At 33.3% G+C, this 15888-nt stretch overlaps 1 protein-coding gene across 5 annotated transcripts in view; it reads right to left on the bottom strand.

Annotated features, from left to right (window-relative positions):
• The window catches only part of Cfap47 (cilia and flagella associated protein 47), a 234556-nt gene that overhangs the window by 71315 nt on the left and 147353 nt on the right, over nt 1–15888 (bottom strand). For all 5 annotated transcript variants that reach the window (XM_042269235.2, XM_042269236.2, XM_076562695.1 and 2 more), the window contains exons 47-51: nt 9555–9751; nt 7808–7951; nt 7086–7259; nt 4890–5001; nt 122–250 (exon numbers count right to left, since the gene is read on the bottom strand). In XM_042269235.2, coding sequence (XP_042125169.2) covers nt 122–250; nt 4890–5001; nt 7086–7259; nt 7808–7951; nt 9555–9751 — 756 coding nt within the window. The remainder of the gene's footprint in view (nt 1–121; nt 251–4889; nt 5002–7085; nt 7260–7807; nt 7952–9554; nt 9752–15888) is intronic.

The following is a 15888-nucleotide window of genomic DNA, read 5'->3' as shown; positions in this document are numbered from 1 at the left end:
CAGGCATATTCAACACAAGTTGTGATATGTATGATGCACTTAAAGTGTATATTTAATTTAAAGCCAAAAGATGATCAGAATTTCCATAGTACAATAACAAAACTCACTATCATAAGTTTACCTGAGTATTCCTCAAAAATAATGGTAGACGGATCTGATGGTGTTTCCTGAGAAGAGATATCTTTCTCCGGATCTGTGTCCTCCTGAGAATCTTCCTCATCTCTGCTCTTAACGGAAAACGTAATTGCACCTGTAACACATAGGTAGGTACAGAATGTAAGTTACACAGTAAGGAGTTTCTGAAACAGTCTCAGACATCAAAGTTACTATGAATTACATACCAAACATATATGATAGTACCAGAGTTAAATATGATGAAGCTATAAAACAATTTAATAGAAATCTCAAGGGAACATTAACAAATCCTTATTAGTTGTTTTTCAGCAGAATTCCTATAATAAGAAAAATTGGCCAATAATTAGTCTGCATTAGCTTTCAGTAACTTAGTGATCCTGGATGATTGTGTTTATCTATTTTGTCCTTAGACATTTATAACATTTCTATTTATTATCTCATTTACAAACTATTTTCTTTTCTATAATTACAAATTGCATAGTATTCCAAATTTAATTTTTCCCATAAACATCTGAGATATAAAATATTTTGCAGTCATAAAATTGTAACTGCTGAAACTTCCATTGTAATTTTTGTTGTGTTAAATTGGACACATTCAAAATTGGCAGTAATATTAAAAACTGTGGTTAATATATTTATATTTAGAATATAATTCAGAAATTGGCTGTGGACATTCAGTATCAGCATAGGATAAGCAATGTTTTCACACTATCCATGTGTTCCCAATCATGCATCATAATCAAATAGTTTAGCTAGTGCCTATAAATACTATATTAGTGGATTTAGTAGAATTCTACTACATATAAAGACAAGTATAACTTACATAAAACCTCAAATTTTTCTTAGGTTTTTACTTAATAGTAAATTGAAGAATTATGTATTCTTGGAATGTAGTTTCCTTGGAGAAAGTTTTTAGAGAGCCAATCATCTTGTAACAAAATAAAATGATATTTGTACATAAAAGATATTTAAAATAAAATGTACATATCAAACAATTAGTGCAGTGAACGTACTCTAGAGACAGCATCTTTACTCATATCCTTATTCCTGGTTGATAGAGAGTGGCAGAAAGTATAACACTGTCCACATTGCTCCTGGATAGGAGAAAGAAGTGACTAATATGGAAAAAAGTATTTTCACTTGTTTGGGTATTCAGAGTCGCTGATAGCAAAAGACCATGGAGTATACAGCAGTGACAACTAAAGTTCAGAAGGTCAACCTATCAGAACTAAGGGTTCTGTTAGAGGAAACCATCATGCAAGGCGTTATGAAATTACTGACTTTTGAATACACTGGCTGTCTCTTGTAAACTTCTTGTGCAATAACAGCTATGATTCTCCCCATTTACCGTGCATTTCCATGTAATGTGTACATGTAATCTCATTACTACATCTCAATCTTATGGGCACACATAATTGTGGATAGTCTAGAGGATGGTTTTTTATTTAACTGTACAATTTTCCATTCATTCTACACACCAAAGATCCCCCTCTTCCCTCCTCCTGCCCCGCCAGCCTCCCCCTCCCAACTCACACCCTCGTCCACCCCACAAGAAGGCAAGGCCTCCCATGGGGAGGCACACACAGTAGAGGAAATTTCAAGCCCTTCCCCCTGCTTCAAGGCTCCCAGATGTGTCCCATCATAGGTAGTGGGCTCCAAAAATCCCACTCATGTACCAGGGATGGATTCTGATCCTACTGCCAAACCTCCTGCAAGAGATCAAGTAAAAATTCTCGCACAGATTCAGAAGCTTGAGCACTCTTCATCCCTAACTGATGAGCTTTGGACTGCTGATGGCTTCTGGGGTGAAAGGAATTAGTTTTATTGAGAAGTGTGTTTTCTGGCAGCTTAATCATGCTCTACTGTTAGAATTGATCATCGCTACCCACTTGCCTTCTAGACCCACTGGATTACTAAGATCACTGATAATAAGAGTAAATTTTATCTTACTATATCAAGCATGTGTATGCTACAAAGTAAATCAACTATTATGACAAGAAATTATATAAAATTGGTCCTCTGAATTAGTTTTCTAACGCAATAGTTAGAACATCTTAGGAACTAACTTAAACTAAGGTCTTCCACAACTATACTGTATTTACAGATACTGTGTCTACTCTCAGCTTGTATCGCCTGTATCTACCTGCCATTATATGTACCTGACCACTCTATCCACTTTAAGTACATGGAGCATAAAATATAAATAAATCACTGTACATTATTTTAGAGACAGTTTCAGGCCACAAGACCAAGAAGGACACAGTGCATTCTTAAAGCATATTTTTGGTTGTGGTGCTATGAACATAAATGGAGGGCATTATATATGCTACTCAGGTATTCTACCTCTTGGCTACAACCCTAGCCTGTTTATGATTGATAATTCTTAATGCATTTAAATGAATTCAATTCAATAAATTTTATTTGTTATAGCCTTCTGCTGAAACTTATCTTTGGTATAATCCTAACACTTAGAGGAATATGAAGAAGTATTAGTAGACCACTTCAATAAGATATACAATATGATTATACCTAGGAAAATCTGCATATATTTCTAGCTATATGTCATTCTGCATTCCATTCACATACTTATTCCATAACATTAATTTATTTTTTGATTTACATGAACTACGTTCACTGTGTTTCCACTAATGTTGTTGCAACTGTTTGGATATCTTCCCCAATCACACTAACTGATAAAAATCCCAGCACATACATTAAGGTCCTGATCAAACCATTACCCTCTATTGAAGCTGATTAATATTCCCACTTTGGGAATAATGTTTCTTCCCATTTTCTGCTTCCTGTGCCTATGATTAAAATTTCAATGTATCAAATTATAGACTGATTTATAGATATTTAGACCCACAATGAGATATAAATTCATGGAAGTCAGGAGGCATATCATATCTATCATTGTGCTGATGCACTCAGGTGACTCATGAAATATGACTAGCAAAACCATGTTCTGAAAATATATAGCCTCACTAATATCAACAAAATGATTACATACAGGAAAGGCATATTAAATATAATTATTTAATCCTTTTCATAGCTTGAATAATTTAAAGTCTTTGGACAAAGAACTTTTACAGTGTGTTACATTTATTTATTATTATTTGAGTACAAGTGTATTGTGTGAGTACAAATATGCCACAGTGAGTGTGTGAAGGGTAGAGGACAAGATTCAGTAGGTTCTCTCCTACCATCACAGGGATCACAGGGATTAAACTGAAGTCATCAGGCTTGGAGCAAGGGTTTTCATATGCTGAGACACCTCAATGGCTTCTACAAATGATTTGTTTGGTTATATGTATTAATTTACTTTTCTGTGTTTGTGTGAGAGAGTGGTGGGGGAGGGAGAGGATACAGAACGTGTGTGCATGCCTGCATGAATGTGTGTGTGTGTGTGTGTGTGTGTGTGTGTGTGTGTGTGTGCGCGCGCGCTTGCATTTCCCTTCTTTGTATTTTTTTGTGAGATTATCTATTGCCTTTGTTTTCATGAGTGTAGTTTACTTCCTTTGGTTGAAGTTTTCCTTCTAGTACCTTCTGTAGGGCTGGATTTGTGGACGGATATTGTTTTAAATTTGATTTATCATGAAATATCTTATTTTCTCCATCTATGTCAATTGAAAAGACTTTTTTTGTTAAGGAATTTATAAGCATTAAATGATATTCAAGTGTTTGTGGTTCCCTTTCATAATCAACAAAATTCATAGTTTTCTATACAACAGGAAATTAAGAATTATATTTTATAAAAATACATATGCATTTGTATAAGAGTGTGTAGCTTCAACAACACAATTTGCAAAGTGAAATGATAAGTTTATTATGTATTAAGAGCCTATCTTTGAAAAAGGAAAAGAAATAAATAATTTGAAACTTATGAACAATTTATTTTCTCTTATTGAAATTGTAAATTAAAATTGTAAAATTAAGGAAATCTACCAAGCAGTATGATTTAGAATGTGAAAAAGAAAAAAGACAATCAGATTGAAACTTGAAATTAAAATTTCCTATCATTTCACATTTTCTGGTTTATCTCCAAAAGTAAAATAAATTACTTCATTGAGAGGTTTGCAATAGGGTGATACTTTCCAATTTTATCATATTTTAATAGGTCCTTTGCAGAGATAGTCTTTATCAAGGCAAACAGGGATAAGAAATCAGTACTTGCAGAGAACAAATGATGATAAGCACTTAATACACTTAATCATAATAAGCTTAATATACTTCTAACATTATGTTTATTGAATATATAACAATCTTCTCAGTAGGATAATTCTGCTCACGTATCACTGGTAACTTTATATAAATGAATATTTTATTAGAGATAAAAAATACGTCATACATACTAAACATTAACTCTATTTCTATATGTTAATTGAGTACATGTAGAAGGTTTATAATACCCATTCCTATAGTACCAAAGGCATTATCGTAGAATACCTTAGAGTTCATATATTGGTAGTGTTATCTGAAAGTATCTCCTAAGTTTCAAATATAAACACCATTAACTAAGTACTCAACTTCTAGAAATTTCTTCTATAGATAGAGTTGAACTTGCCAAGATAAAATAATACTTGTCATAAAATGCATTCCCTAAAACTCTATTTGGATAAAGAGTGCAATGACAAATTAAGCTTTCCCTCTTATCATTTACTCAAAAGAACCATATATTATGGTTGAATTTATTATTATCATATTTCCCTCCTGGCAATGTAACTAATAATAACATTTTATTAAAGATTTTATACCTCTGAAATCTCCACGTTTCCAAGGGCAAACATGGAGAGTGTATGGAATTGAGTTGTCAGGTTCTATGGTGATATAGGAATTTCCCCACACTATTTCTAGATCTGAAGTTACCTAGAAAAGTGGATTGGAAAGTAAGAATTAGGTAATGTCAATAAAAAATATATTCTTTGTTTTATCATGTTACACTACTTTATATGAGTTAATGTCATAAGCTACTGCATAAAAATGTATTCTAATTTAATTACTTTCATTAAACTTATTGATTTTCATTGAAATGGAAGTCAGAAAATTGCTTTATTCAAGAAAAGGAAAAAAACTGAGAAGAGGCTTAAGGAAAAAAAACTGAGAAGAGGCTTATGGAAAATCAGAACAAGGGAAATAATTTTTGCAGAAAAGAAATGTTATTTTCTGTTGGTAATTATTGATCAGAAAATATCAGTATCTTTTATAGATGGCAGGAAATTTTTAGTGGAATTTGATGTACAAGAAATAGAACTGTTTTGGTGAATTTGCATGTTAGTAATAACACAGTATATGAAGAATATTTAAGCAGAATTTTGGCACAACATTGATTAAAGTTTCAGTTAATTGTTTCTCTCTATATATGTCTATTATGATGAATTCATAATAATTAAATCTAACACTTTAAAACATGTTAGAGACTTACATTTTCATTTTATTTATGTGTATGTATGTGTGTCTATGTGTGTATCTACTCCACAGCTACTGATCTAAATTTCGTGAGTTCCCACTAGTTTGGTTTGGTTATCTCTGTAGGTTTCCCCATCATGATCTTGATGCCCTTCCTTACAGAATCCCTCTTCTCTCTCTTTGACTAGACTCCTAGAGCTCAGTTACAAAATGATTTAAATAGAAGATAAAACACTTGAATATAAATGGAATTGTCTTTGAGTGTGAAAAGAACTTTTTTGGGGGGGTTTTCAAGACAGGGTTACCCTGTGCAGATTTGGAGTCTGTCCTGAAACTCACTTTGTAGACCAGACTTTCCTTGAACTCACCCTTTATGTTTTCATTTGTTTCTAAAACAAAAAAAAAATTAAGTACTATTATCTTCTCAAGGCCTCAATGTTAGGCCTTATAATATGAATAAAACATGGATATAAAACATTGTCCCTGAGCTGATATGGTACATCTGCCTAACATGCACAAAGCCCTGGATGTGAGAAAGTGAGAGTTAAGAGAGATAGGAAAGAAATGGTAGAAGGAATAGGGAGGGAAAGGTAGAGTAATGGGCAAGGTAAAGGGGAGAGGGAGAGAAGAGAGGAGAGAGAATATGAATACATTACACTCACACTGTGAAGAACAGTAAACAGGACAGTAATGTGTGGTGAGGAAAAGATATATCAGGGACTACAGACTACATCCAGAAGTTAAGAGATGACACGGAAGGGTATTAGTTATTTACTACAAAGAATATTCTTTGAAATCTAGCAAGAAGTAAACCAATATATATATATATATATATATATATATATATATATATATATATATATATATATATATATATATATGATATTTAAAAGGAGCATAGGACAAGCACAGGGAGTTTCCATATTTAGGTCTTCTCCTCTCAACTTGGATGTAGGCACCTACAATTGATGGATGAGGCTTGTTTTGAGGAACACATTGGAGGCATTACAATTTGTAGGTTAAAACTAAGAGTTGGATTTTGATTTTATTTTCAGTGCTGAGGATTAAACTCAGAGTCTTCTGCAGATTGAGCACAGATTATCCCCCAATGACCTATGCCTTTCCCACCAACACAGTGGCATATGCTTGCAATTCCTGCATTTAGAAGATTAAGATTGGAAGATCTTGAGTTTGAGGTTAGCGTGGACTACAAAGAGATACCCTATTTTAAAATATTAAAAAAATAATTTTGCTTCTACATTTTCTTGAAACTATCTTGAAATTTGTCCTATCAAAAAAGGACTAAAAAATAGAAAACAAAGTAAAAACAACAACAGACTTGTTTGATGCTAACCCCATTTAATAATTAAAATTAAATTATTAGCTACTGGAATAACAAAAATGGAGAACTATAACCATTTCCCTATGTGCCACTGCTTTACATCATTAGGTAAAATTGTTTTAAAATTTTCACATGATTAACATGTTTCATATAATTTAAAGTGTATTCAGAAGGAAGCATTTTCTTACTAAAAATGTCTTACCTTAAATGTCAGGAGACTTTTAGTATAATTAGGCACTATTATGGACTTATCTGTCACATTTCCCACTATGCAGTTTATAACAATATGATCCAAGGCCAGGGGTTTTGTCCCAATCCCATCTATTTCAACGACGTGTGCCATACCATCTACTTCATTTTGTAAAGTAAGTTTACCCTAAGATAAACAAGACAATTTTCAACTCTCAAACAGTCAGCAGTCATAATTCAATACCAAACAATCTCTCATCCTATTCATCTTGAGTCTCAGCAGCAAAGCGTGGTTGTAAAAAACTGTTCTCTCATTTCCAGTTCACATAAAATTATTTTATTAAACAACGAATGCACTAATGAAATGCTCTTAATTTTTTATCTTTCTGGACACTATTCATTATATATAAGCATTCTCACACAGCAATAATTTACCACCTTATCAAAGAAATATTGCTAAGGGACAATTTTCAGATGTAGCAACTGACTTAATGAATAGGAACAATGATTTTATATCATGGAGCACACTTTCTGAAAATAACATAGATACAAATATTCATAGACAACAGCATTGGGGCATGACAAATATTGGCCTAAACAACATTTTAAGTAAAACTGTCACGTTTACAGAATATACAAATTGTTAGTCAACGTTTATAGAATTACACTGACTGCTACCTATACATTTGTTCATTTAAATATTAATAATGTCAGGAAGAATCCATGGTTTCATACCATAATTTCACATTCCAAAATGGGTTTGAATGTCAAAGGATACTGGATAGTTTCACCAGGGCCAACATGTAAAATTGGAGGTCCATAAAACCACTCTCCTTCTATTTTAACTAGAAATTTCCAAGGTTTCTTTGTTTCATTTTTCTAAAATATGGAAACAGACATATGTTAGAAGAATGATGTTAGCAAAATTGAATTACATACAAAGTCTTATTTCTTAAGTCATGAAAAATACAATTAAGTTGGGCATAGTTATGCAAGTACTCTAGTATAAGCATGTGTATCCTGGAGTTCCACAGCAGCCTGGGATATATTTTTAATTTCAAGGCCAGCCTAACCCACATAGTTAGACCCAGTTGCAAAAAGTCAAGGGTTGGATATATGGTCAGTAGTAGAGCAGTTACCAAGCATGCACAAGAGTTAAAAAAAAGTTCCAGCAGGGAAAGGGGGAATAGAGAGATGAGATGGGTTTGGAAGAAGTATAGAATCAACTAAATGAAAATCAAAGAATGGAAACACGTAAGGAAAATCACACATATCTCTGCAGGGTAGTTTAATTATTTTTAAATAATAATAATAATGCAGTTGTCAGAATTAGTATTTGATTAAAATACTTCAGTTATTATGAATTATTCCATGTGTTCTAGAATACAAATCTGGAAATGACATTAAAAAAAAAAACAACTTGTGAACAACTCTTAAAGACTACCTGTATTTTTTAAGTAATAACAGAAACATTGCCTGATAGGTCTATCCAAGCATTATATAATATCTAGAGAAATTAATTTGTTTGGCTTACTCAAGACCACATTATGATAATTTATGACAAATGGCCAATTTAACAATGGTGAAATGATCCTAGATGATACAATTTATTACTGATCAAGAAAAATAAAAGGTGATAAATTTTTCAGATCACAGAGGTCATATGTCTTATCAGAATAGATATTTGTGCATCAGTCTGACTGGGTCATGTCTTTAGTAATTAAAGGAGCAAAACTAATTACTATGAATACAGAAATTCTCCTAAAATTAAAATACCTACTTCTAAGCTGTATTGCCACTTTGTCTAACAGGGGACAATGATTTTTCTTAGTACCTATAAACTCATCGTAGTTAAAATCAACAGAATTTGGAGTAGTGATCTGAGTCTGTATCTTAGCATGGTGTTTTCAGGAGAAAGAAATAACTTTTATTGGGTATTTGATGAGAGTTTAAGGATATCAAAGGCACATTTTTAAGCAAATAGGTTCAACAGAAATGATGCTTGGTTTGTAATTGAATTTATATTCAGGAAGAAATCGAGAAAAAAATTTCCAGCCTAAAATACAATTGTAGTAAAGAAATCTCCTGATCTATGTAATGGGTACTAAAAATTTAGATATTTTTAGATTGTCTATCTTAGTTATAGCATTCTATAGGAATAATCATACCGGGAAAAGAAACTGTTCACCCCTACAAGCTGTGGCCTCTGATTCTAGGAGAAATGCTTATTCGGTCCAGCACAAGTAACAGGGGTCCACAGTTAAATGTAAAAATGCTATTATATCTTTTGTATGTATTTGTAATACTGCACAGACAAGGTAGAAATAGATAAGAAATAGTTCTTTCTCTAGTTTTACATTATATATTTAGAGAGATATGATGTAATTTCCTCTTAAGGTTTAGTACTTATACAGAGCCATGTATTATGGCCAGAAGCCCCAGGAAAACATGAAAATAGTCACAAAAAATAGGTTTCACTTACTATTGGGATATGCTGTGTAAGGGGTTCAAATGCTGGTGTTTTAAACAACAATTCAGCCTCTGGTTCTTCTTCATTTACTATACCTTCAATTACATACACACGCACATCGTATCTTGATAACAGCAAAATTTTACAAGGGTATCGTCCAGGCCCAAGGGGAGCAAATCGTAAAGGAATTGAAACAGTTCCTTCTAAAGCTAGTAAAATAATTTAAAAACAGTAGTCACTTTAAATATTGTAAGACCTAAAATTTGGCATGCAATATTTAATATTATTCTGTGAAATTGAATCTACTTAAAATAGACTAGGTATCTCTAATATTACATATTCTGTCTAACTCCTATCACACAATCTTACATTTGAATGAGAGAAGGCATCTTGCATACTTTTGTGGAAGAGAACCACCATTCTAAAAAGTAAATAGGGTTTCCATGTTTTGAAAGATATCACTATACTGCTTTATTCTTACATTTTGGATGGAAAATCTGGGCAAGAGGAATGAGTGTTTAAAGGGATTTTCAGTGTCCAACATCAAATTAATTTGAAATATTTAATTGGTCATAACCAGTTAAATGGCTCCATTTAACTCAGTGAATAAATGAAGAGGATATATGAATGATCCGGTTTTACCTCACATATTTTTGTGACCTTAGTGTTCTCTAATCCAAATATTTTTCGACTTCTCCATTTGATATAAATACCTCATAACTAATGACTAGCATTTACGTGAAAGCTAAGGTCATTCTTATGTTTATATTATAATTTAAATCATTAAGTGCAGGAATCTAAAGAATAAAGGGTTAAACTCTTTCCCTCCAAATCTAAAAAAATCATTGTGTCAATAGAATTCAAAAAAATATTGTGTTTTAAAAGATTTATTGAAAAAAAATTGTTTCTTTGCCTTAAACATCCCAAGTGACAATCATGTTGTAAGGGACAGGCTGATTCTGGTGTGTGTGTGTGTGTGTGTGTGTGTGTGTGTGTGTGTGTGTGTGTGTGTGTGTGTGTGTGTGTGTATGGGTATGTCTGTGCGTGTTTGTGTCTGTGTGTGTTCCCTTAGAAGTAAACCATTTCTTTCCAAAACAGAAATATATTTCCAACATTGTGCTGCTGTAGAATCTGTTTTTATTTTAGATATGTCATCCAGTTCTACAATGTAATCCAAGCACTGCAAGCAATGACCAGACTTCTCTTCATTGTCTCCTACTCTCCCACATTATGTTCAGTGATTATTTCTCACACTATTTGTTTTTAAGACATAGTCTGTGTTTCCTTTGAGATACACATGCTTAAATTCAAGAAATAGAGATTTCTATATATGGCACATGATTTTCAATCTTTCAGTCATCTCTCCTACCTACACACACACACACACACACACACACACACACACACACACACACACACACACACACACACACACGGAATAGAGGCTAAATGATAGCCCTACATAGAGCCGAACTGCATTGATGCTTCAAGTACTTGAGACATTATTATAATTTACAACCCAAAGAAATTTAATCCTTTCTACAATATCTTCATGAGACTTTTCCTTAGCTCTATTTTCATGCTGATTGACTGAAGGATTGTAGAGTAATAATGAATGTCCACCATGAGGAAGCCAGGGAGAAAGATTAAGTGTGTTAGCTGAAATATTCACAAGCTTGGGCATGAAAACCATTGCCATTTGTGATAGGGCTGATGGAGGGAGGAAAACTGATTAGGGTCCAAATATTCTGTGCTAGTAACTCTCTCATACAAAACTCTGAGTCCAAAATTCTACAATTACTCTTTATCTTCAAGGTGGTAGAAAGTTCTACTTGTCAACAGAGAATGGCCCAGTGTATTCTCTATAAAAGTGTGTTAGTTTTGTTTACAAATTTTAAATATTAGAAAAAGGCATGTGAGATTCCATTTTTACTTTTGAACTGACCAAAAATGCAGTATGGACCAACCATGACTTACGAGCTTGAATGAATTTGGGTTATCATGTAACACACTAATTTCTTCTAGTAACCAAAGTAATATGAACGTTAGTACTATTTTATTCAAGATAATTTGTACAATATTTAACATAAATCTCATTACAAAAATATATCAAGCTTGGGTTTGTCTACTTAAAATCTGATGCTCCTATTCACATCTATAGTCTTCCTATGGAAAAATAGAGAAAAAGTCAGGATTTCAAAAATCCCAAATTCATTTTACAGTATAACTTGACAAACTAATTTACTTAATTTTCCATGATATAAAAGTGCATCAAACATGGGAGTAATCAAGTAACATATTAAGTTACTTTTACCTTCTAGCTAATTTTTAGCTATATTACTCCCAAAGAGTAAACACAAGCTCTTCATTTGAAAACGAGCTACTGAATGTGAAAAACTACACTTACATACTAATTAATACCCAAATATCTGTCAAAATATTTTTATTGAACATCAATCTATGAAAATTAAATTGACAGAGAACAGCTGATCAATTTATTAACCATACTTCCAAAAACTCATGGAAATTTCTTTACCAAAAGTTCAAGTCACACGTGTTAATTGAAATTCTGTCCTTTCCAGTTCTTTAGTTATGTTCTTATAGACAGAAGATCATCTGTCTCACAAGTACATCAGTAAATAAAGTGACAGTTTCATTGTGTTTTACATCTTCTCATTACTGAATTTCCTGATTTCATAAATAATGAAAATTGCCTACATATTCCATGTTAACTAATAGCTCTATTGACAGATATAGATTAATATTACTAATTCAAGGAAATTGTTTTCTGAAATGATATGCTACAATGAATTTGATCACACCAAACATATAGAAATACTCGCCAGGCAGTGATGGCGCATGCCTTTAATCCCAGCACTCAGGAGGCAGAGGCAGGTGGATCTCTGTGAGTTCAGGCCAGCCTGGTCTACAGAGCAAGATCCTGGACAGAGAAACTCTGTCTGGATAAACCAAAAAAAAAAAAAAAGAAAAAAGAAATACACAATAACATTATTTTCATGAGCCTCTAGCAACTCTATAGTAACTATTCAAATGTGAGCTCTCAGCTTGCTGCTTAGCCACCATGCCTATCTGCTATGAGCTAGGAGTCAATAACATTATTCTATATCCAGTGTTCATGAGATTTATCCATGTTTACCAATTACTTTACCAAATATTGTGCATGGATTCTAAGGTTTCTTTCTTTTTTTTTAAAATAAATTCAGTTTTCTTAGCCTACAATTAAATCTTTCTTTAGTTTCATTAACAATTACCTGTGTTTTAAGCTGTCTCAATTTCATTGTTAGGTTTAAAGGTTTTGAATCATCCCAAATGGTAGCTTAGTAGGACAAAATATATCTAGATTGGCTATTCATTTGCATCTTTCTATTTTTCTTATAATTCTAAAATTAAGGGAGATATATCCTTCTTAAATGATTATTTGTACAGGTTCTTCTATAACGCAGACTTAAATGTACAGTAAGATCAACATACAGATTTGGGGCCAACTGTCTGCATTACACAAGTATCTACCTAGCACTGACCCACTTATAAACATCCATGGAAATGTTCTATTAGATGAACTCTATCTTCTGGTTACTTGATCAATTCCAGCCCCATCAATTGCTTATACCACAACTGATGTAGATGCTTCCCGTCTCTGCCACCACTCTCACCACCACCTTGACTACCACGACCATACAGTGCCACAGGATCGCAGACTTCCTTGATAGGATCATTTGGGTACATTTTCTCCCACAGTTATAGTTATTTTAAATCCAGATTTTTTTCAAGAGAAATGCAACAGTAGTAATAAGAGATTGCTAAACATTATACAATCCAGTCCTTTCAAAGCAATTACTATACATTTATTCAACAGAAAAATAGTTTGGGATTCCTAGGATGAGTATGAAAGTATTCAACTAGGAAGTGGCAAATATTCAGCATTCTCATAGGTACACATTAAATAAGCTTCTGATTATTTCTTCTTTGCACATAAATTACATTTTAATTGGGCTTGAGACAACAAAGGACAAAAAACATATTTCTAGTCTGGTCACATTGGCTGAATAATTACTGGGAATTCCTCACAGGACTCATACAAATGGTTTATTGTTATCTTTCCATTGTTGTTTAGTTTTAATTTAAAATTCTGTGTGTCTTCACGGATCACTTAATGGAAAATTAAGAAAACACCTATCAAAAAGTGGTACATTATTACCATTTTAACTAAGGAGCTTCTTTTCATATATAATTTCTCAAGAATACAAAATTTCCCAAAGAAATAGCTGAACTAAGATTTCATTTTCAAATTAAACCCTACATGGGGAAGGAAGGAAAGGAGTTACTGATAGCAAATTAACTTTGTATCATTCATTTTGCTTTCTCATAGCATAAAATTTGTCTCATTGTCATATATTAAAAAATCAGCTCACTGATTTTAATTACTTTAAGACTGATCTACTAAACATACCAAATAATTTAAATGAATTGCTATCAAGATAATGAATAGCATCTTTACAAGAACTTAAAAAGGCTACAATTTTTTTGTTTAAACTATTCTTTTTAAATTATTACTGAGTACACAGCCACTGGTAAAGATAAGATAGAAAAAAATTATAAAAAATAATAAAAATTAATGTTGTAGCTATAATCTCTTACATAAAACTATAAGGGTAAAATGGAGTTACTTATCAAACTGAAAATATTTTTAAAATATGTTGCTTTTATGGCAATTCACTATATAATTACTTGCCTCTTAAATACACATATGCTCCATCTCAATACCTCACATGAAGGAAACAAAAGGCAAATTACTTATGAATGTGTAAGCACACGTGCCAATCCAGGACACAGTAAGAGTAAGATGTTGGACTCAGGCCAGCCTGACTACACAGGGAGATCCTGTCTCACAAAAAGCACAAGAAAATAAAACTAAACAACACAGAATATGCAGCACCATATAAAGCTATATTAAATTATATGAGTTTTCTCTCAGTTAACTTTGCTTGCTAGGTTAGTCTAGTAAAATTTGAGTGTGCATAGGGAAATTTTTCTTTCTCCTGTTCCCTTGTATGACAGGAGGGATAGTCAGAAAAGGTCTATCAGTTACAACTTCTAAGGTTTCCAAAGAAGGAAATGGATGCAAACAGAAAAGCAATGAAAAATAGAAATATATCAGGCTAATGTCAAAGAACTTGGTACAACAGCTACCAAAGACCTAGAATTTCAAATTTCAGGGAACGATTTATTTGAGAGAACTGGACTACCAAAAACAAGGATAGAGAACATGGTAAGTATACTATTATGTATGTAGAAACAGGAGAATTTTGGCAGGAACAAGCAAGACTTTTAGACAAGAAGTAGAAATTCATTCCTAGTGTTGGGAAAAAACAATAGAGGAGAGAAAGAAGAATTCATTCTAAAGAGGAGGGGATTACAAAATATTCTTCCGTGATAAGGAAGTCAGCATAGGCCAGGCATATATCAGGGAGGTCTAGAAAGGCCATTGCGTGAGGCTGTGAAGTTGAAGCCTGGATTACCTTGGAGACCCCAAGATGCCAGAGTTGTGGGATACCTGCAGTGGAAAGTTGCTAACAGGGAGTGGAAACAGCCCCCCCCCCAAAAAAAAGAAAGTGTGTTTTTTTTCACCTTGTGTTTTTCAAAGGAATTGGAGATCTGTAGAGTATTCTGACATCAGACATGGAGTTGGGGAGTTTGGAGTTTCTCCAGATGGTTTTTCATCTTGCATTGATTCAATAATTCCTCACTATGTTTTTTTTTTTTAATTTTGAATTTGAAAGATGATTACAGTTAAGGGATTGAATGAATCTCAGAAGAGACTTTGAACTTTGGACTTTTAAACATGCTGAGGTTGTGATAGACTTTTTAAGTTGGACTAAACGCATTTGGCATTATTATATAGTTACAAGCATATAGGGGCCAGAGAGGGGAATGTACTAGCTTAAATGTAATTGGCCCCCATAAGATTATAGGGAGTGGCAGTATTAGGAGGTGTAGCTTTGTTGGAATAGGTATGGCCTTGTTGGAGGATATGTGTCACTGTGAAGGCAGGTTTCCTATATGTTTAAGCCATGCCCAGTGGCTCAGTTCACTTCCTGTTCCATGTAGAATTCTTTTTTTTTTTTTTTTTTTTTGGTTTTTCGAGACAGGGTTTCTCTGTGTAGCTTTGCGCCTTTCCTGGGACTCACTTGGTAGTCCAGGCTGGCCTCGAACTCACAGAGATCCACCTGGCTCTGCCTCCCGAGTGCTGGGATTAAAGGCGTGCGCCACCACCGCCCGGCTCCATGTAGAATTCTTAGCTAGCTCTCTAGCACTATGTCTGCAT

Source organism: Peromyscus maniculatus, chromosome X (genome assembly GCF_049852395.1).
Source record: "Peromyscus maniculatus bairdii isolate BWxNUB_F1_BW_parent chromosome X, HU_Pman_BW_mat_3.1, whole genome shotgun sequence".
Lineage (NCBI taxonomy): Eukaryota > Metazoa > Chordata > Mammalia > Rodentia > Cricetidae > Peromyscus > Peromyscus maniculatus.
This window is presented reverse-complemented; position numbering and strand designations above follow the sequence as displayed.